This window comes from Lagenorhynchus albirostris, chromosome 15 (assembly GCF_949774975.1).
Source record: "Lagenorhynchus albirostris chromosome 15, mLagAlb1.1, whole genome shotgun sequence".
Lineage (NCBI taxonomy): Eukaryota > Metazoa > Chordata > Mammalia > Artiodactyla > Delphinidae > Lagenorhynchus > Lagenorhynchus albirostris.
Genome location: NC_083109.1, coordinates 72,563,452 through 72,585,226, shown reverse-complemented (window position 1 = coordinate 72,585,226; position 21,775 = coordinate 72,563,452). Strand labels below are relative to the sequence as shown.

Sequence of the window (21,775 nt, the reverse complement as noted above, 5' to 3'; positions counted from 1 at the left end):
GGCAGCTCTCTGGAGGAGTCCCCACAACAGTCAAGGACCCATCCACCCAACCTTCTCTCTCTCCTTCACTCGGGGTCAGACGGGCATCACAATCTGACGGCCCCATTTTCTCTCTCACAGGCGCCTTCCCTCAGAAAAAAATCCTTGCACATTTAATCCTGTCTTGGCATCTGTGTCTCAGAGTACCCATTTCCTAGAAAAGGGCTGGAGGCTCTTGGGCCTCCCCAGGCACCCATGATGGGGATTCAGTGCAGTGGTTGCCCATTGTAAAGAGGTGCTGGGATCAAGAGAAGCTAAGAAATGTGTTTCTGGAGAAACTTGTAGGATGAGTGGGGGAAGGAAAAGCCATTCCTTGTGGAGACTTGCGTAATATGGGGTGTACAGGGACCCCAAGAGTTCAGTAGGGCCAGAGTGTAGGCGTATGTGTACACGAGGCACAAGATGAGGCTGGAGGGGGGATTCCCTGTCCAGCGGTTAGGACTCCACTTCCACTGCCGAGGGCTCGGGTTCAATCCCTGGTCAGGGAACTAAGATCGCACAAGCCGAGCGGCCCGCGCGGGCAGCCAAGACAAAGACTGGGGGCTTCTTCCTGCAGGAAACTAGGAGTCCTTGAAAGTTTTGAGCAACTGAATCACATGACCACAGTTGGGTTTTTAAAAAGATTTGATGGGTCAAGACTGAAGGCTGGGCTGGCCATGAGAGGATACTGCCTAGCAATAGGTCATTCATCTTTTCACACAGATTCAATGAGGAAGGAGTCGGAATATAATCGCGTTTATTCATGCTGCTGGATTCGACAACCAAAGAATCCCTTTACTTTATGGTTTTATTTTCTAGCATGAAAGAGCTTCTCAAATGAATCCTCTCTTCTGTGTCCCAGAGCCAGGGCCCAAGAGGCCCTCCTCTGTGAGACGCAGCCAGGAGTGCACCCCCAGCCAGGTCTTGAGGCCTTTCTTACCCTGCCCACCTTCCTCTTCCCCCACCCCCAGAAAATCCCCACAGTTGCCAGGGGGCCCCAGGCCTTTTCACAGAGCAGCAGCACGCCCACTGGTGGCAATGCATGGCTGCAGGCCTTCACCCTCCCTTAGGATGAGAGAGGCGGCAGCCACCTGTCCCACCTGCCTGAGTCCCCAAAAACCTCTCCCTCCAGGAAAGAGGGACTCCCACTCTTGGCTTCAGTGGTTACTCCAAAACCCAAGAAACAGGACTTTGAGTTAAAAAAAAAAAAAAAAAAAAGTTGGCTTTTGAGGAGGCAACTGGGGGGTGGGGGATGTGATGAGGTGGGAGCTTCTATCCTCCACAAGCAGCAGGGCCCAGGGCAGGGCTAGCTTCAGGCTCTTTCTCTTTGTTGGCAACTTGGGGGATTTCCTCCATGTCCTAGACACTCAGTGAACATATTCCAGAGACAAAGGGCAAAAAATTGGGGGTCAGTTTATTCACCCAGCATAGGCTCTGGCGTTTTTTTTTTTTTTTAAATTAATTTATTTATTTGTTTGTTTTTTAGTTTTGGCTGCTTTGGGTCTTCGTTGCTGAGCACAGGTTTTCTCTAGTTGCAGCGAGCAGGGGCTACTCTACTGTGCGTGGGCTTCTCATTGCAGTGGCTTCTCTTGTGGCAGAGCACAGGCTCTAGGCACGCGGGCTCAGTAGTTGTGGCGCACAGGCTTAGTTGCCCCGTGGCATATGGGATCTTCCCGGACCAGGGCTCGAACCCGTGTCCCCTGCATTGGCAGGTGGATTCTTAACCACTGTTAAGGGCTTCCACAGGGAAGCTCTGTGGCAGTTTTTAAACAGCTGTTGCATGGAGGAATATGTTTTGGGTTTTCCATGCCTCATAGCTGATAGCTATGTGATAACTGACTCTCTATAACAGAGAGCTGACTGAACAGAAGGAGGGCTAGCTAAGTCAGCAATGCTTCAGGTGTGATCCTGCTTGTGACCTGTAGCATCAGTGCCCCCTGTGGACTTGTTAGAAAGGCACATTTTTGACCTGCCCTGGCGTACTGAACCAGAACTGTTAGGTGCTTTGAAAAGGTGATATTGATGCATGCTCCAGTTGGAGAATCACCAAGTGGAAGGCCTCTTGCTACAGTGAGTCTGGATCCTGGCAGTGGAGGCCCCCAAGGGGGAGCGGAGTGTGAGGCTGCAGGGGCTTCTTACTCTACATCAGGGCTCCCCAACCCCCAGGGCCACAGACCAGTGGCAGTCTGTGGCCCGTTAGGAACCGGGGCCGCACAGCAGGAGGTGGGCTGCACGCAAGCCAGCCGCAGCTTCATCTGCGCTCCCCATCGCTGGCATTACCGCCTGAACCATCCCCCACAGCCCCGCCCCCAACCCCCATCCGTGGAAAAATTGTCTTCCACGAAACCGGTCCCTGGTGCCAAAAAGGTTGCAGACCGCTGCTCTACAGAGTTCTCCAGCTCCTCCCCGCAATTCTCCCCAAGCCCCCTGACCCTTCCCCAATCTGTTTCTTCCCAGAACCCTTGGGCTTTCCTGGTTCCCCAAGTGGAGTTCCCCCACTGACCTGACTTCAGATCTCCCTTTCCCACCACCACCCCAACCCCTGGCTGGCAGTCCCCTGTTCATGCTAATCCCAAAGTTCTCAGAACGCTTGGAGTCCCCAGTCCCCAACCCCCTCCGCCCTGCCTTCAAGCCCGGCAACCCGACCCGTCTCTCCTTCCAGGCCGGCAGGGCCCCGCACCCCTCCCCAAACCCGGCGGGTGGCTCAGGCCTCGCCACTGCCGTCGGGCCCCACGAGCAGCAGCGGCTGAGTGTTCTTGCCCTTGTCGTGCCAGCACACGTCGAAGAAGGGGTACACAGGCCCGGGCAGGCGCTCGTGGAAGGCGAAGAGCAGCTCGAGTGCGTCGGGGTCGCTGGCGTCGTAGAAGGAGAGGACGCCATCGCAGAAGCTCAGGTAGATCCCGATGCGCGTCGGCCGCCTCTCGGGGGTGCGCAGGGCGCGGGGCTCCTTAGCCTCGACGTGAGCCTCCAGGATCTTGCCTTCGCGCAGCCCGAGCAGCCAGAGCCCCTGCGAGGGCACCGCTTGCAGCCGGCCGCGGCGACCGGCCTGGGCCGAGATCACGCCCAGCGCCCAGCGCGGCTTGTCGCCCACCTCCACCTCCCAGTAGTGCTCGCCCTCGGAGAGCAGCTGGTGCGCCACTACCGCCACGGCCTTGTCGAACTGGCGCGGGTCCTCTCCGGCCGGCGGCGCCTTCTGCTCCGAGCACTCCACACGGCGGCCCGAGGCACACAGCACCAGGCTTGGGTGGGCCGTGCTCGGGTCAAAGGTCAGCTCCTGCAGCGCTGCCACGGGAGGGAGGAGGGTCAGGCCCTGCGGGTGTGGCTCCCGCGAGCCTTCTGCCCACCAACCTGTGGGCCAGCTTCGTCTCCTCTAATCCTCCCGGCATCTCTGGGAAGTGAGCCCCTCTCTGCTTACTGGTGGGGGCCGAAGACCACACCTCTCAGGGCTTCAGATTGTTCAGCTGTAAAACGAGGCCATAATTGCCTCCTTCCAGGGTTGTGGGCAGGAGTAAGTTGATACAAGGCATGTCACTCACCGTCTAAGGCCCCAGAGCAGGAGATGGTCAGGAAGCCCGGTCCTAGGCAAGTCCCTACCTCGCCCTACTGTGTGACCTCAGCCTTGATCCAGTCTCTGGGCCTTAGTCTTCTCTTGGATAAAATGGAGGTCCCTCCATTCCCACAAGTGAGGGCTGCACCAGCCTTGTGTACGTGTCCTGGAGCCTGGAGCCTGCAGCATCCCAATGTGCTTTAGCTATTGGGGAGAGGAGGCTGAGCCCTTGGGCCTCCCCAGCCACAGGCCAGAGTCAGTGTCTGACCGCAGGATTCCATCTCTGCAAGTCCTCAGCCCCCAGTTAGCAGGGATCATCATCTCCACTGGCCAACAGGGGCAGGGACGGGCCAAGGATCACGCAGGGCTTAAACCCGGGCCCCAGCCTCCCCTGCTGCCGGCAGCAACATCCTTTCAGTAAGCAGTGTCCTCACCATGTCAGTCACCCACCTGAAAACCCCATGCCCTCTCAGATCCCTCTCTGAGCACAGGTTATGAAGGTGCAGGGAAACTCCAAGGGAAAGGGGCAGTGGGCCCTTCTTGGATGACCTCCCCAGCTGGAATTGGGAGGCCTCTCTGCATGTGGCCGGAGCCTCCCATCAACCACACAGTTACAAACGCAAACCCAGAGCGAGACCCTCCCAGTACCTGGCATCAGAGCTCGGAACATCTTCCTCCACACCTGGAATTTGAAGTCATCTGAGATGACGGGCAGCTGGATGTCCAGACGGGCAGGTGATGGTGACTCTGCCAGGATCTTCTGCAGCCTGGTGGGGGGGGGGTGAGGTGTGTGCGAAGGGACTTCCTGGAGGAGGCACGGGGTTGGGGGAGGGCAAGCGGGAGTACCCAGAAGAGAGGAGGATGCGTGCTATGGTGGAGTTCCAGGGTCCCCCCCACACCAGCCCCACCACATCACATCCTGGCTTAAAACGCCTCTGTTGGTGTTTCAGTTGGGGAAGATGAAAAAGTTGTGGAGATGGATGGCGGTGATGGTTACACAACAACATGAATGTACTTAATGCCACTGAACTTAAAATGTACACTAAAAAAAATGGTTAAAATGGCGAATTCCCTGGTGGTCCAGTGGTTAGGATTCTGTGCTTTCACTGCCGATCCCTGGTCAGGAAACTAAGATCTCACAAGCCGTGCCAAAATTAAAAAAAGGTTAAGGGCTTCCCTGGTGGCGCAGTGGTTGAGAGTCTGCCTGCCGATGCAGGGGACACGGGTTCGTGCCCTGGTCCGGGAAGATCCCACATGCCGCAGAGCGGCTGGGCCCGTGAGCCATGGCCGCTGAGCCTGCGCGTCCGGAGCCTGTGCTCCGCAACGGGAGAGGCCACAACAGTGAGAGGCCCGCATACCGCAAAAAAAAAAAAAAAAAAGGTTAAAATGGTAAATTTTATGTCATGAATATTTTACTAGAATTTTTTTAAAGCCTTCTGTTAGGATAAGGTCCAGCTCTTCCGCCCTTCACAGTTGGGCCCCTCCTGCCTCACCAGCTTCATCTTCCCTCCCTCTTAGCAGTTTGCACTGCTGTTCCCTCTGCCTGCAATGCTCTTCCACCAACTCTTTAACCTAGCCAACTCCTGTTCACTCCTTCAGCATCCAACTCTACAATGCACACCTCCGGAAAACCTGCCCTGGCCACCCCCTCCCCTCCACGGCAGCACTGAGTGATTCCTGTGTGCTGTGTCCCTGTCTGTCTCCAGGACCAGTCTGGGAGGTCCCTGAGGAGAAGGACGGGTTGGGTTCTTTTCTACATCCACACAAAGTGCAGGGGAATCGCAGTGGACTGAATGCGAGTAGAGGGTGAGCCAGCCAGTGTCCCTGGCAGACAAGGGCAAAGTGGGAAAGGGGGCAGGGCCAGGCTGATCTCACCTGCTGGTCACCAGGCAGTATTTCTGGAAAGAGAGAAAAAGAGAATGGAGCTGAGCAGGCAGTGGGGACACTGGGGAGTCCTGAGGGTGGGGTGGACCACAGAAATGCTAAGTGTGGGACCAGGAAGAATCAGAGAAGACAAAAGAAACCTAGAATTCAAGGTTGCCCTTAGCCTTTTACCTCTGTGTGAATTAGAAAAATGTACCCTCCTGGGACTTCCCTGGTGTCCCAGTGGTTAAGAATCTGCCTGCCAATGCAGGGGACACGGGTTCAAGCCCTGGTCCAGGAAAATCCCACATGCCGCGGAGCACCTAAGCCCGTGCGCCACAACCACTAAGCCTGAGCTCTAGAGCCTGCGAGCCACAACTACTGAGCCCGCATGCCTAGAGCAACAAGAGAAGCCACCGCAATGAGAAGGCCGCGCACCATAACGAACAGTAGCCCCCGCTCGCCACAAGTAGAGAAAGCCTGCGTGCAGCAACGAAGACCCAACCCAGCCAAAAATAAAATAAATACAAATAATTTTTTTTAATTTAAAAAATGAATAAAGTACCCCCTTCCTCAAGAAACTAATTCCACCTGGTAAAAAAATTGTCCTAATAAATATGCAGACCTACAATATCTATGATATGAATGGTGCCCACTTAGATATAGTGTCCTTGTGCAGTGCCCAACTTAAACAACCATAATGGCCATCTTGGGGTGCACCCCTCCTCAGTGTGTGACACTGGCTCTCCCCTGCCCCTCTCTGGACCTCAGGGTCCCTGCCTGACAATGGAATGAGGTCTCTGAGACCTGAACCCTGGCTGAGGGGCAGAGAAGAAAGCCACCCAGTGCTCACCATGAGGAACTCAGTCTGTGGCTTGTCTGCCACCTCCTCCAGCACCTTCTCCATCTGCCGCAGCTGCTCCAGGTAAGAGTTCAGGCTCCCCAGCTCCCGCCGCAAGGCCACCCCTGCCTCACCCCGTACACGTTCAGCTTCGCGGTCCAAGGAGCCCTCCAGTGCAGCCAGGAACAACCGCATCTTGCCCAGCTGCTCTCCCACGGCCCCCCGGAACTGACGCACTGTCTCCTGTGGGGACAGACAGACAAAAACATTTGGCCGGGAACCCCCAGCCTAAACCCCCAGTCCCCGGGCTCTGCTGTGCGGAGCCCCTCACCTCCACCTCCACCAGCTGATGCTCCAGCACAGCCACACTCTTCTCCTTCCGCATACATGCCTCCTGCAGCTGCAGCTTCTGCTGTGGGAGCTGCGTCTGGGGGGTAAGACAGAAAGAAGTGATGTTGCTGCCCACCTCCCCCACTTAACCTGCTCCCTCTGGCTCAGCCTCAGCGCCAGCTTCTCTTCCAGCCAGACTGGCATCTTACCATACACGCTCGCTGGTCTCAAGCCCTTGCCGGTACTGGTTCTGAGGTCTAGAATGCTTCACCCTCCTGTGGTCTGGCTAGGTAAGTCCTCCCTAGCCTTGCCTTCCTTCCCTGATTCCATCCCCTCAGCAGACAGCCCCCCAGCACAGGTCTCTGTGAGGATGATAATCACAAATGTGGTTTGGTCTCCTCCACTGGAGGGGCAGGGGCTTTGCGCACAGCAGGTTTCAGTGGTGAGCAGAGGATGTGAAAAGAAGAAATGCAGCCTCCTCCTATTCCTGGCCCTCACCCTATACTTAAAAGCAGAACCTTAGCAAAACGCCCTAATCAGCCTCCCTGCACACCGGTGCGCTCTTGGGGTAGACATTTTAATAAAAATGTCTTCTGCATGAATGAACCAAACATATCTGTGGGTCAGCTCCTACCCTAGGTCTGTCAGTTTGTGATTCCTGAAATGCAGGTGTAGGGGAGTTCCTATACCTCCAGCCAAAGCCACTGTTTGCTGGGAGGTGCACGGCCCTGGAATCAGACCCATGGCCCTGGAATCAGCCATGTCTCCATGGCTTCCAACCTCAGTTTGGTCTTCTGCAGAATGGGAACAGTCATCCCCACCTCACCTCTGGTTGTGACAAATTGGCAGCCTCCTTCCCACCTCCCCCTAAAGGAAGCTGGGAGACCCTCTAAGCACTGTTTGCTGACGAATCCCCACTGGAATTGTACCATGGGCTCCCGTGGCCAGCCGCCAGGTCAGTCTCCTGCCCCAGACGTCCTGCAGGGCCACAGCCCTGCCTGCTGCAGGACAGGGTGGGCCTGGTGGCTCTCAGGCATCCGAGGTTCATGGGCAGAAGGGCTGAGCCATGGGGACCAAGCACAATGCCACCCTAGAAGCTGGGGGCTGCACAGAGACTTTCGGAACATCCCGCAGTGAGGAGGCGTGGGGAGCAGTGCTCCACGACGTGGCGTGTGGTGGATCTTACCGACAGGCTTGTCTCCTACTCCGAGGCGTGCAGGAGGAGGCAGCACGGCTTCAGGGGGGTGTGAGTGTCCCCCTCACCCGGCAGATCCCATTCAACCATACTCGGGTCTGGCAAATGGTCTCAACCCAGCCCCTCTTCCTCCCCAAGGACCCAGGTGTTCAGTCCCACCCCAGGCTTCCTGCCCCGCTCCTCCTTCAGGCTCCTTCCAGGGATCCCCATTTCAGACCTCCAGCCAGCCCCTCTCTGCGGCTTAGGGTTGGGCTGGTACAGACCCTGGCAGACTGTATCCCACCCCACCTGCCCCCTGGAGGCTCCTGGGCTGCCTGCTGCCCTGTCCCATTTCACAGACTCTGTTCTCTCTTCACAGATAAAGATGGATAAGGATGGGAGTTCTGTGGTTATCAGCAGAGGTGAGCCTGGGCAGGGAGGGCTCCTGGGTGGAGGAGGCTCCTGCACTGGGTTAGGGACCACCAGCCAGCACCGAGCTGGACTGTGCTAGGCTGAAGGCGGAGGTACGGTGAAGTTGGGCCCCTGGGAGAGAATGGGGCCCTCGAATACCAGCCTCAGGGCGGGATCTACCCCCTCTAGGAGTCTGGAGGCCAAGGAGAAGTGCATTGCAACGCTGATGTTTGTGGGCAAAGATTACCCTCCACCCCCCCACCCACCCCCCCAAACAGCAGCGCGAGAAGACGCTGGCAGTTTCTGCACCGCGGAGACGGCGACGGAGCACCGCTCCACGCCTCCAGACCCCGCCTCCTCCCGCCGCTGCACCTGTCGTTTATTCTTCCAACGACCCTATAAATGCTTCATGACAGACCTCCTCGGGCCTGTGTATACCTAAACCCTCCCGTAGCTGCATGCGTGTGATTTGCCATACGTATGACAGCTGAGCCAGCGTGTGCCTGTGTCCCCATTTGCCAATGTCTGGGTGTCTTTGCTGGGCTTCCATGGAGATCGCCAACCTCGGGGCGCACAACTGTGTGTGGGCTCTGGAAGCGTTCGGAACTTCCAGCTCCAATCACAATAACAGCCTGGACTTGGGTCTCGGTGCCAACCTGGGCCTGTGCACAGAGGTGCGTACCCAGGCGTGCCTTGGCCTCCCGGGTCCCCTTGGATTAGGCCACATCTGATGACGGTCAGGCCCGCACAAGCTCTGCTGCTCCAGGGGCGCAGGGGGGGCCACCGCCCAGCAACTGTGTGCCCACCCCGCCCAGCACCACGCCCCCCTCGGCCAGCCCCGCCCCTCTTACCCGGGCCTGTGCCCAGCAGCAGAGCCTGCGCGCCTGGGCCGCGGGCACCGACTCAGTCCTCGCTCAGCCCCCGGCTCCACAGACTCCGCCCTACGGCTGAGTCCCCCGCATCTCCGGCGCGCTCCAGCTGGCGCGCCTATCCCGCCGAGGCCGGTCTCCGAGCGCCTCTTCAAGGCTCGGGTCTCCGCCAAGCTCCGCCTTGAGCTCATCAGCACCCCCATTCCCTAGCCGCCCCGCCCTGCCCGCGTACCTGGCAACTCCATGCGCCCCGGGCCCTGAAGCTCAAGAGGCCCGATCGGCCCGGCCCCGACCCGTCCAACAACCCCATCCGCCCCCGCCCCCCACCGGAGGCCGCCCGGCCCCGCACCTTGAGGCGTGCATGGGCTTCGGCGGCGGGCAGCAGGCGGTGGCCGCGATGCGAACCGAGCGAGGCGCACACGCCGCACACGAGCACGCGGTCCTGCTCGCAGTAGATGCTCAGCGGGTCTAGGTGCTCTTCGCAGTGGCCCTGCGGCACCTGCGCCAGCCCCTCCACCAGGCGCGCCAGCTGCAGGTTGGTGCTGAGCGCCTGCGGCCGCGTGGGTGCCTGGCAGCTCGGGCAGAGCACCGTGCCGTCCGCGGCCGGCTCCCCTGCCACGCGGCCCAGGCAGGCGCGGCAGAAGCTGTGGCCGCACTCGGCTGTCACGGGCGCGTCGAACAGCTGCAGGCACAGCGGGCAGGACAGCTCCTGGTGCAGGAGGCCGGGTGCAGCCGACATTGCGGGCCTGGGTAAGGAGGTGTCGGTCAGGGAGGCTCAGCGGAGCCACAATCCCGGGCCAGCCCCAGCCCCAGGCCGGGTTGGCAGCCCCGCAGGGAGGAGCCCCAGCCTATAGAAGCCTCTCATCTCAAACAGGAAGGGACTCTGGTACCGGCCAAGGGAGGGAAGGGGACTCCCTCTCAGTCCCAAAGGCAGCCTCAACTGCGGTTCTCAGCCCCGGCCCCCCAAATAGCCCCTATCAGGGACCCGGTCTCAATCCCAGTTCCTAAACACGAGGCTGGGTTGCAAACACGGTCTTACCCCCCGTCCTTCCCCCGACTTAGCCCCAGGCCTCAGCCCCAACCCCAGATTCTCCAGCGCCCCTCCCCCCTCCCCTCCTCTCACCTCTCCAGGGCCCGCAGCTCTCCCCTCCCCCATATCCCCAGGCCGGCAGGACCCGCAGGACTCACAGGTCTGGTTGGAGACCTTGGACAAAAAGAGACTTGCAAGAGGCCCAGTCAAGGTCAGGCCTAACTGTGGGTGGGTCAGATCTGTGTCTGAAGACAGGTGAGAAGCAAGCACCGAGCTCAGACCGAGGACGAGGAACACCACGGGAGATGGGCCCGCATTGAATAGCAGACAGACCCTCCCAGACTGACCTCTGGCCCCAGGACTATATTTAGCTGCCCTGCCCATCCCCTTCCATCACTTCTGGAAACCGTTCTAAAAGTGAGGACTGAGCTGTCAGCGGACAAGCATCACATGTCAAGGCCACCTGTCCTGGCCCATCCCACTGTCCTCTCCCCTGCCCAGCCTGGAGCCAGAGCTCAGAGCCAGCAGAGACAGGGCCTCTCATACCACAGAAAAGACAGAAACATGATTGAAGGGAGTCTCCTCTTTCTCCCTCACCCCAGCCTCCGCACTCTCCAGCCTCCCCCGTTCCCTGCCTGTGGCCCCCTCCCCAGCTTGTCACCCACTTATTCCCCAGGCTTAAGGCTCTCCAAAGTCACACCGGCAGTATTATTTCCACATGCGGGAGAATAGAACCTCCCCCAACCCTGAAAGTTTTTATTCCTGCAGGGCTGAGGGGAGAGCCTTTTCCCTGTTGGTGTCTCCAGTGCTCAGCACAAGCTGTGGGGCAAAGTGGGCCTCCCTAAGTGCTTGGAAAATGAGTGATAGAGGGACAGCTGAATAAATGAATGAACTAGATCCAGAGCCTGCAGCCGAGAGTCTCAAGGCTTATCCTTCAAATCTCAATTTAAAAACCAAAGTCCTAGGGGCTTCCCTGGTGGCGCAGTGGTTGAGAGTCCGCCTGCCGATGCAGGGGACACGGGTTTGTGCCCCGGTCCGGGAAGATCCCACATGCCGCGAAGCGGCTGGGCCCGTGAGCCGTGGCCGCTGAGCCTGCGCGTCCGGAGCCTGTGCTCCGCAACGGGAGAGGCCACAACAGTGAGAGGCCCACGTACCGCAAAAAAAAAAAAAAAAACACCAAAGTCCTCACACCCTAGTCATCACTCACCTCTCCCTCTGCTCACTCCCGCCTCGGCCTTTGCATTTCTCTCCCCTCTGCCTGGAACACTCTTTCAAACCCCAGTTATTTCGTGGCTGCCTCCCCCTCCTCCCTCAGATCTTTACCCCGTGTCACTTTTTCAATGGGGCTTTTCCTACCTCCCTGATTTTAAATCTCACATCTCCCTTCCCCTTTTTATTTTTCTCCATAACATTTATCACGATCTGACACATGATATATTTTATTTGTTGGTTTCTTGTCTGTCTCCTCCTACCAGAATATAAATTTTGTTCACTGCTCATCTCCAACTTTGAACAAAGTCTGTGGCACACAGCAGGTGCTCAGTAAATACTTAGTGAATGAATAAATACAGAGACTCACTCTGTCCTCTTCTGGCCTCTCAGCCTTTTCCTGGATTTGTTCATTTCTCCCTCGACCACTCTCCGTCTCTGTTAGTCTGAGCTTCGACAAGAGCCAGGTCAATTGTCCCATGAGAGTAGCCAGACACCCCGTACGTGAGAATCAAGGAAGAATTATTTTCCCTGCTTATAAAGGAGAAGGAAGCAGCTGTCCCCCTTCCCTCCTTAAAAGTCTTCTTTTTTTTTGGCCACGCCTTGCAACATGAGGAATCTTAGCTCCTGACCAGGAATCGAACCCATGGCCCCTGCAATGGAAGTGTGGAGTCTTAACCACTGGACCACCAGGGAAGCCCCCCTTAAAGATCTTCTTACTCCAACTTTTTGGCAAGTAAACAAATCTCCCCAGGAGTCAGATAGCTCCTAGCACACCTCTGCTTTTATGACTTGTCTCTGAGTTCTGGGGCTCATTCCTTCTTGAACCGTTGAAGTTCTTGCATGTTTCATGCTGGCCCGCTGAGGGAGCTGCTCCAGGCTCCCTGGCACCTTGGGGTCTTAACCTAGGAACTTTGTTCAGGCTGTAATGATTTGGGCCTCTCGGGAAGAGATAAGTGAGGTTTTATCATTCTTTTGGATTAGAGCAATTAATCCTGGTTCTATGAAGGATTCTGGTTATATGAAGAGTCTCAGGAAGATAGGGCTTTTTACCGGAACCCTGAGAAATCCAGAGAAGTTCCACTTCCCCAAACAGGAGGCAGGTGGGGATGAGAGCACATCTGGAGCTGGTCTCTGAAACCACTAGCCACTTCATTTCAGTTCAAAAAGTCAACATCCTGAATATAGATCTCACCTGGAGTTTCCACCCCTACCAGGCTAGGGCTGAAGGTTTTGGTCACTAGGAGTGGGTGCCCAGGAAAGGGAGGTGACACTCAACTCAATCCCTTTCTGTAGATGGGCCAGATCTGACCTCTGACCCATGAAAGGGACATAGATCATCTACAGCAGGGTGGGGGACAAGAAGGGGCCCAAAACCATGTCCAGGGGAGGAGGAGGTGAGGACTAGTATTGCTGAGGCCCAGAACTCAGAGGGGGCAGATTTCAGTTTGTCCTAAGGGAGAGCTTCCCAACGGCTGGAGTGATAAGTGCCATGGGAGGTGAGAACTCCTTGTATTAGATAAATGCAAAGAGAAGCCAGAAATCCCCCGATTGGGGCCCCTGCAGATGCAGGATCTGAATGCTGGTGTCACAAACTCATGCTGGGTGTCCCCAGAAAGATCACCTACCCTTTTGGGCTGCAGCATCTTCAGCTACAATATAAGGATAAGTAGGATAATAATACCATCCCTGTAGGGTTGTTATGAGGATGAAACTAGATAATACACTAAATAAACAGCAAGGACCGCATGCTGGCACCCAAGGACTTCGGAAGCAGTGACTGCCACCACTAGGCTCAGATCTTGACTGCTCTTTCCTCATCGTGTGACCTTGATCAACCTGATTTTCTCATCTGGAAAATGGGGATCATGTCAGGATTATTATCGAGACTATTGGATCGTTAGGAAGATTCAACAAGCTAATTCATAGAAAGCTTTTAGAACAATGCCAGCCCCGTAGAAAATGTTCAATAAATGTTGATATTGATATTATTACAATTATTACTACTAATTGTTCCAACGAACCTTCCCTACAGCCCTGTAAGGTCAATAACATCATCCCCACTTCACAGATTCGGAAACTGAAGAATGTTAAGAAACTTTAATAATGACAAAAGCACCTACTCTGTGCCAGGCCTGTTCCAAGCACTTCACAATCCTCGATCCATTTATAGTCTCATAACCTCATTTATAACCTCATAACAACCCCATCATTTTCCCTATCTTAACAGGAAGCCATGAGGCATAAAGAGATTAAATGACTTGCCCAATGTCCTGGCAGTCTATGGTCTTCTGACCCCAGGAGGTGCAATCTGGCTCCAGCAATCAGTTACTTTTGTTGAGGGGTAGAGGTGTCGGATCACACCCAGGAAGCATCTTACCACCAACAACTGGTCTGGCCTAGTCCAGGGGGCAAGAAGGTGGGCCCGAGGGGAGACCCGGAGGTTCTTTCCTGCCAGGAGTCAAAGCTCAGAACTCGGAGTACTTCCCCCAGAAAAGGGGGGCCCAGGGAGAAGGGATTACCACAGCTTCCCAGAGAGTTGCCCAGGGCTCCTATTCCCCACCTCTGCAGGGGGAAACCGCCTTGCAGTCTCCAAGAAGGAGCTGGCTCTGAGTCTACCTCCCTAGGGTACCCTAGAGAAGCCACTGTCCTTCTCAGAGCATTCATTTCCTATGCGCTGGCGAGTGCAGACCCCGGAAAAGGGCTGTGACCACCCTGAGTCACACAGCTAAGAGGTAGAGGGTCTGGGAATCAAACCTGAGCGGGTCTGATACCCCTCATCTCCCGTTTTTCCCACTATTCCACAGTCTTCTGAATGTGCTTTGTAAGTTTCTTGAGCATTCTGCCAAGAGGAGGAAGTTAACGTTATCATTCCTAGTATTGCAACATGTGCCCTCCTAAGGGTGTATTCGGACAGTCTGGAGGAGGCATACATTTCCATATACATTATCTCTCCAAGCAATTTGTCAATTTCTGAAGCCAGAGAGTGGGACTTTGAGGACATAGGTTGGAATTTGGGCCCAGGAGTCAGGTGGCTCCGTCTGTATTTCCTCATGTACTACCAGTGCAGTCTTCCAGAGGAATTTTTGAAAACTTCAGTTTCCTCCTCTGTGAGGTAGGATAGACACACTTACCTCATGGGGTTGTTGGGAGAATTAAGTGAGATTATGCATGTTAAGTGCTTAACACAGTGCCTGGAACAGTAAATTTGAAAAATGGAAGCTGTCATTACTATTATTAGTCTCCCACATCACTTATCATGAGGTTGGGCATCTAGTAGGTTCTTAGGACATCTTTTTTCTAATTTGTAAATTTTTACTTTTTATTGAAGTATAGTTGATTTACAATGTTTCAGGTGTACAGCAAAGCGATTCAGTTATACATGTGTGTGTGTATATATATATTCTTTTTCCAATTCTTTTCCATTATAGGTATTACAAGATACTGAATATAGTTCCCTGTGCTATACAGTAGGTCCTTGTTGTTTATCTATTTTATATATAGTTAATACATCTTTTTAGAATCAAATAGATTCTCCTTCTGAGTTGAGAGTCTACAGTGGGCTCAATAGAGCATGTCCACCTGACAAGGTGTCACTTGTGCTCTCTGACCTCCAGCCTGAAATCACTGCAGGAGTGAGGCTTCCACTGCTAGTAGAGGATGCTCCTGCACTTCCAGCCCCTTGTCCCTTGGCTCCCTGTGACATCACGCCAAAGTGCTAGCGTGTGCTCTGAGGCATGTCAGGCGAAAAATCACAGCCGGATCTTCTGTGTCTCAGTATGAATGTGTGTGAGCAGGAATGAGACTGAGTCAGGTGCCAGGGGCCAAGCTGGGTCCAAGAGGAAGGGCCCTGGGTGGTGATAAGCAGGAACAAGGGAAGGGGCACCGTGTCACACCACGACACACATCCTCAGCTCTCCCGCTTCCAGGAAGCCAGGTGTGAGGAGGAGACGTCCTAGTCATGACACACACTCCCCAATGTGCAATTTCCTGCAGCCCCAAAAGTTCCATTGAGATGTGTTACATTGGTTTTACGTAAAGCCAAGGCCACCCCATCCAAACAAGAATTCAAGAGATGCAGTAAAATGGCCACATGTATGGCCAAGGGGATCCCTGCTCTTTTGGGGAGGTGCGGTTTGAATCAGGCAATCGCTTTTTAAATTCCATGGATCAAACACCCACAGCTTCTAAGATTCCAACAAATGTGAAGAGCAGGTTTCTATGATTCTAGATTCTAGGATTCTTTTGTCATTTCATGAAGGCTTATCAAGGCTGGATCTGTGCCAAGCCCTGTGCTGGGTGCTGTGGACCTGAAAGGGTCCTCAGTCTGGTGAGGAAAGCAGAGTGACCAGACACACTGTGTGGTAAACACTGTGAGAAAGGCATCATAGGGGCATCCAGCCGACATGGCCAAGGAATAATTCATTTTGCACAGAGGACAGTAAAGCCAACTGGGAAGAGTAGACAGCGGCCAGACTCAGAAGCTAACCAGACAACCTGCATGATCCCTCAGCTATATGACCTTGGGCAAGTCCTTCAACCTCTCTGAGCCTCAATCTTCTCACTTGTACAGCAGGGCTACTATTCCCTATCCCAAAGGGACTGTTGTAAGGGTTAGAAATAACGCATGTGAAGGATCACAGCCTACACATAGGGGCTCAGTTTTTCTATTTCTTAGAAAAAGTGACTCCTGATGCATGTTGGAGGACAGGCAGGAACTCATCAAGCAGACCAGGAGGGAAGAGAGGCCAAGCAGAGAGCAGGTGCTGCACGTGCAGAGGTCCAGAGGCTCACAGGGTAGAAGGTGCTGCCGAGGAAGCTGGCAAGGGACTTAAAGGCCAAGCCAAGGAGCTTAGACTTGATTCTGGGGGCACTGAGGGGTCATAGGAGGTTTTCAAGCAGGGAAGGGACAGCATCAATGTGTGGGCTAGGAAGATGTAGCCTTCTGGCCACAGTGCACAAAATGACGTGGAGATTCTGCAAGGACGAAGACCAGTGAAGAGGCACAATAATGAACAGCCATGAGCCAGGGAACACTAGCCGCTGGGCCACAAGTGCCACCCATGGTAAGGATGTTGGCACATAGTACTACCCAGCCTGTGTGTGGCAACACACACACGGATGGGGAGCAGGGCCCTGCCACTCTGCTGGAAGCTTTTGGAACACATGTTGCAGGTAACACAGCCTCAGTCATTCCTTCATCCAGCAAATCTTCACTGAGTACCTACTATGTCCCAGGCACTCTTGATGCTGGAGATTCAGCAATGAACCAGCCAAGGTCCCTGCCCTCATAGAGCTCATGTTTTAGTGGGGAGGTGGGTGCCTAAACATACTCACAGTTACAATTTAGTCACAATTGCTGTAAGAGCTACAAATCAGTAGCAAGTGTTTTGAACTGGAGAGATTCTAAACCTGGTCTCCCAGAGGAAGTAGCATTTAACTTAAGACCTAAAGTCTTGAGAGTTTGTCAGGCAAAGAGTGAGGGAAGAGAGCTCCAGGTTGAGCGAATAGCACGTGCAAAGGCTTGGAGAAGCAAAGGAGCCTGGCACATTTGAAGAACTGCGAGGCCAGTGTGGTTGGAACTCAGAGATGGAGTGTGGTCAGGGTGTGGTGCGAGACAAGGCTGGCGAGGTGCACAGGGGCAGACCAGCAGGGCCTTCCCAGCCATGTTAAGGGCAAATTAAGGATTCTGGGCACAGCTTGGCCTCCAACGCCAACCCACGCCATCCCACTCCAACCTACACCAACCCAAGCCACCTTTCATCTGCTCTTCTGGGTCAAGCCCCCTGACCCCAGAATAGCTCTCTTCCCATGACCTTCCCTCCAGTCAAGAATTTTCTCAACCATTCCAAGTGTCTCTTGTCATCACTTCCCAAGAAATTCAGTTCCTGGGGGACCAAATCCTGGCTCTCCCATGAAGCATTTGGCAAGGTTTCAGGCACCATCAGGTAGCCCATGTTATGCTGGAATATTTACTAAGTGAATGAGTGTTATTATCCCCATTTCATGGATAAGGAAACTGAGGCTTGGAGAGAGAAAGCACACACAGTAATCTACCCGTGGAATTTGGGGAGCTACGTGGCTGTTAGGATTCCATGATTCTGATCCTATGACAGGGAGAGAGAATGCTAAAGTTTAAGGAAACATGGAGATTTCAGGGTTCCAAAATTCCACTATTCTAAGCCTTAGCGCTCCAATAAACCAGGTTCCTGATCTGTGCTACCTAGTCCAAGCCTGGAGAGGCAGGCACCACCCACGAGCCCTTTTCCACCGGGTCTCCTGGGTCCCACCTCTTAGACCAGCCAAAGGATGCAATCTGGGCGCCCCCCGGTGGCCAGGAGAGAAAGGGAAGGAACGCGGTAGTCAGGAGCCTAACACCCAAGGGCAAAGCTCTGAGGCAGGGACAGGAGTGAAGGCGGGGAATTCCAGGCCCCGCCCCAGAGCAGACTTCCTGCTTGGCAGACTGCCTGAGCGAGCTGAAGCGGCGGCTGCGGCAGGGGACCCCAGGAGCCATGGGGTGCACGCGTGATGCCATCCTGGATGCGCTGGAAAACCTGACCGCTGACGAGTTCAAGAAGTTCAAGATGAAGCTCCTTTCAGTGCCGCTGCGCGAAGGCTACGGACGCATCCCACGGGGGACGCTGCTACCCATGGACGCTGTGGACCTCACCGACAAGCTCGTCAGCTACTATCTGGAGGCGTACAGTGCCGAGCTCACGGTATTCGTGCTGTGCAACATCGGCATGCAGGAGGTGGCGGAGCAGCTGCAGGAGACCTTGCGCAAGGGTGAGTGCGCCCCTTCCACACAGGGCCAGACCAGTATCCCCTCTACACCCTCCTCCCAACCCAAAAGTTCGCCTCTCCTGGAGCTTCCGCTTCCTATTAAAGGGTAGGCCCTTTAATAAAATCCTCCTGCTGGGGAGGCTTCCCGCGCTTGGTACCGACCTTGCCTTCCGGACCAAGAGACCCCCGAACCCAGAAACACTTGGGAGACACCACTTAACATTTTCTTACAGGCCCCGGAACCACGCCAGCCGGGATCAAGGCCCCTCCCCAGACAGCAGCCAAGCCAGGTAAAGCCTTAAACGCCCAACCTCACCTACCTGGGCACCTCACCAGCCCCGCCCCACCGTACCCCTGCACAGCCTCTTGTCCCAAGGCCAGGAGTACCCAAAGAGCACAAAGCTAGGCCAACCCTTCCCACCCACCTACTCACACACCTCCTGGGGCTGAGCCTGGCTGGGAGGAAAAAGGGAGACAAAGTTAAACTCATCCCACTATAGGTAGAGTCCTGGTGGCATGCCCACCTTGAACCCCACCGCTTAGGGTTGCATTCAGGGCAATTTCTAAAGAAAGCCTAGTGTTCAAGAGGGACAGGCTCCAGCACCCACCCTGGTCCCAGCTCATCCCCTCTCCTCCCTCCCGCCCCAGCACTGCACTTTGTGGAGCAGCATCGGGCAGCCCTCATTGCGCGGGTCACAGACGTGGATGGGGTGCTGGATGCCCTGTACGGGAAGGTCCTGACAGAGGACCAGTACCAGGCAGTGCGGGCGGAGTGCACCAATTCTAACAAGATGAGGAAGCTCTTCAGCTTTGCTCCAGCCTGGAACCTGACCTGCAAGGATCTGCTCCTCCAGGCCCTGAGGGACACCCAGCCCTACCTGGTGGTCGACCTGGAGCAGAGCTGAGGCATCTTCCCCAGCAGCAGTCCCACAGACAACCCCTGGCAGTTCCAGCCATCTTACCTGGAGTCTCTGATTTTTTAATATACATATGAAAATCCAGCTTGTACTTGGTGTCTTCCTACTCCAGCCTGGAAACTCACGCAGAGCTACATATCCAAGCGCCGCAGTGGCTCAGATGAAGCTCTAGCCTCCGCCTGTTCCTGGGGCAGCAGGCTCCCCAAACACTTCATCCTTCCTGCCTCAGTCACCAAGGAATGGTCCCTCACTCACCATTTGGTGGCTCCCTTAATGCCACCCCACAGGGTCTGCCCCTGAGACCTGTGAACACAGGTTAGTCTTGTGGCCAAGGTCTAAAAATTAGAATAGAAATATGTACAAAGGGCCTGGAACTGGGGGGGGGCCAGACTTGACGTGCATTTAGAAGCAGACTCGTTTGCCAAGCTTCTCTTTCGCTTTTTCATAGGAAAAAAAATTGCAAAATGAGAGCAATTTTCAGGGGAAGTGACAAGAGTACCATCTAAGCAGGAAAGAACACAAGCCACCGAGTGTCCCTAGGGCTCCTTCTGGCACGGACACCAGCAGGCGTCACTCCTCCCTCTGCTCCCTCCCACCCGCTCCAAGAGGTTATAGGTTACACTCTGCCCAGAAAACATGCCAATCACAAAAGCAACTTCAGGAAATGAGTTCTAGTAGCTGTTCCCTCTCTCGATGAAATTGTGCCCACAAAAGAAAACAGGAGTATTTATTTCCACAAAACACTTAGGGAGCCTTTCCAGAGGCTGTTACGGAACCAGATTCTAGGACCACATCCTGAGTACACTTTGCACCCAAATTCTTTCTGGCCTGCAGGGGGTAGATGCAAAGCAACAGGCAGGCCCCAAGGAGGCCAGATATCCTATCCTTAGGAGTCAGATCATCAGACTCGGCGATCCAGATATGAGGGTACAAAGTGTGCCGTTCACAACGATAGACCAGCACAGAATGGAAAAGCTGTATGAAGGCTTCACTTGGAACACCCTCCCTAGACACAAGAATTGACAGATGCAGTGTTTATCCCCCTCCCCCCACCGTCTAACACTTCCCTATTCTGATGACCAGATCACCAGAGCAACAGGAGAAAACAAGTTGTTTACTGCAGGAGGAAGCTACCAAAAAGCTAAGCTAATGACCACTGTCAAGGCTACAGTGACATGGGACTGCTCCTAATGCCATTTAGGACTCCAGGAGGAAAGCTGAGCTTCCGCAAAAGTGGGAATCAGCCCAAACACTCAGGATCCCGTGGGCTCATCTTCTTTGGCCAAATACCCCATAAAATAAGTGATGCTCCCCATTCTACTCTCAGCCCTTTTCTACCAAGTCTTCTTCAATCTTATAAACCAAGCCTCATTCAATCCCCGAGATGTGTTTGCTCACTTATGTTCTGAAGGACCTTGCCATTTCCCAAACTGAAGTTGTCTTCCTTTTACTATCCCTGTATCTCGACATATGGCAACAGCAGCAGCCTAACCAGAAAACAAGAAACACCAGCGTGTTCCATAAAGTTTAGTCAGTCTTCCAACTTACATCCAAACACCTTCCTTTTCAACTTCACTGCCCCCCTCTGGCGTATGCCTTCATGTCTTACCACAACAGGCCTCCTGATCTCGCTGCTTCTCGTCAACCACCTTAGGGCCTGAGTACTGAAAACTGATGATGGAAATGGACTCCCTTCTAACACTAGCACACCTAAGCCCCGCTTCCAACCTGACCCTGAATAACCCCATCCAACCTCTCCTACCTTCCTCTTCACATACCACCAGATCTCAACACTACTTATACACCCTGCCCTACCGCACGCTGATCCCGACTCTGGATACCTTGAAACCCACCTGTCCTAGCATGCCCGGAGAGGGCCTTCCTCTGGGCTCCAGTGGCATTTTCACCTAGGTTCCCTGTGGTAGAGCAAACCATATTGTCACATCTACTTTCACACAGGACTCTCCCATTAGATCCCCACAAAAAGACATCTTTTCAACCTCTGTACAGTGCCTTGCATGTGAAAAATAATAACATCAGTTACTGTGTATGTCTACTGTCCTAACAGAGGATTTTTTTTTTACACTTCATAGGAACCTAATGCTTCTCATGATATGGAGCCATAACACTTCCTTGCACAGCAGATGCTCAAACAGAGCAGCTACAAAAACTAGTGCAAGCCTGAGGCAAAAGACACAGTTCTAAGAAACAGCTCCCCGAAGTTGAAAGACTTCTTGGGGGCTTTCTTTTTCCTTTTTATTTGGTGGGGGAGGCGGGGAGAAGGGTGAGGCTCAGAGTTCTACCAGCCACAGCATATTGGTTAAGGACACACTTCTGCAGCCAAAGGACAGATTCAAATCCCTGCTCTACCTCACTCACCAGTTATGAGACTTAAGGCCAGTTTGTACCTCAGCATCCCATCTATAAAGTAGGGATAACAGGACACAGCTCATCACCTAAAATCAACTGGCCCACAGTGAGCACACATTGGTGTCAACAGTGATCTCCAGGATGTTTCTGTTCCTAGCTGCTCAATGGCTTAGGCTCCTCAGTCTGAAACAATCAACATTTTCTGCTCAAACCTCTAAGCATCACAAGACTGGAAAAAAAAAAAAAAGCAGATCAATAGGTAATGTCCGCTGGGCCTGTGCTAATAAGAACAAAAACCCACATCCAGGACCCAGCCTTCCACGAGTGACCTTTTTCTTAGCTCCTGGCTTAAACTGTCTACATGAACAGTTCTGTACAAAACTGAGTTCCCCTTTCCAGACATGACGGGGGGA

The 21,775-nt window shown here is 54.2% G+C and overlaps 2 protein-coding genes across 3 annotated transcripts; one reads left to right on the top strand and one right to left on the bottom strand.

The window, feature by feature from the left end:
• Positions 1-758: 758 nt before the first annotated feature.
• On the bottom strand, positions 759-10,479 carry TRIM72 (tripartite motif containing 72). Its single transcript, XM_060122978.1, has 7 exons — positions 10,242-10,479; positions 9,403-9,799; positions 6,601-6,696; positions 6,282-6,512; positions 5,441-5,463; positions 4,214-4,332; positions 759-3,300 (listed from the first exon to the last, which is right to left on the bottom strand). Exons 2-7 carry the CDS (start codon positions 9,790-9,792, stop codon positions 2,723-2,725), a joined length of 1,437 nt encoding a protein of 478 aa, XP_059978961.1. The 5' UTR covers positions 9,793-9,799; positions 10,242-10,479; the 3' UTR covers positions 759-2,722.
• Positions 10,480-17,459: 6,980 nt separating this feature from the next.
• Positions 17,460-19,076, top strand: LOC132505098 (apoptosis-associated speck-like protein containing a CARD). 2 transcript variants are annotated; one of them, XM_060122985.1, is made up of 3 exons: positions 17,460-18,078; positions 18,309-18,365; positions 18,930-19,076. In XM_060122985.1, the coding sequence occupies exons 1-3, from the start codon at positions 17,805-17,807 to the stop codon at positions 19,067-19,069; spliced, it is 471 nt and encodes a 156-aa protein (XP_059978968.1). In that variant the 5' UTR covers positions 17,460-17,804; the 3' UTR covers positions 19,070-19,076. The 2 variants fall into 2 exon arrangements, with proteins under 2 accessions (XP_059978968.1, XP_059978967.1); XM_060122984.1 differs by having other exon boundaries at positions 17,484-18,078; positions 18,724-19,076.
• The last annotated feature ends 2,699 nt before the right edge of the window (positions 19,077-21,775 follow it).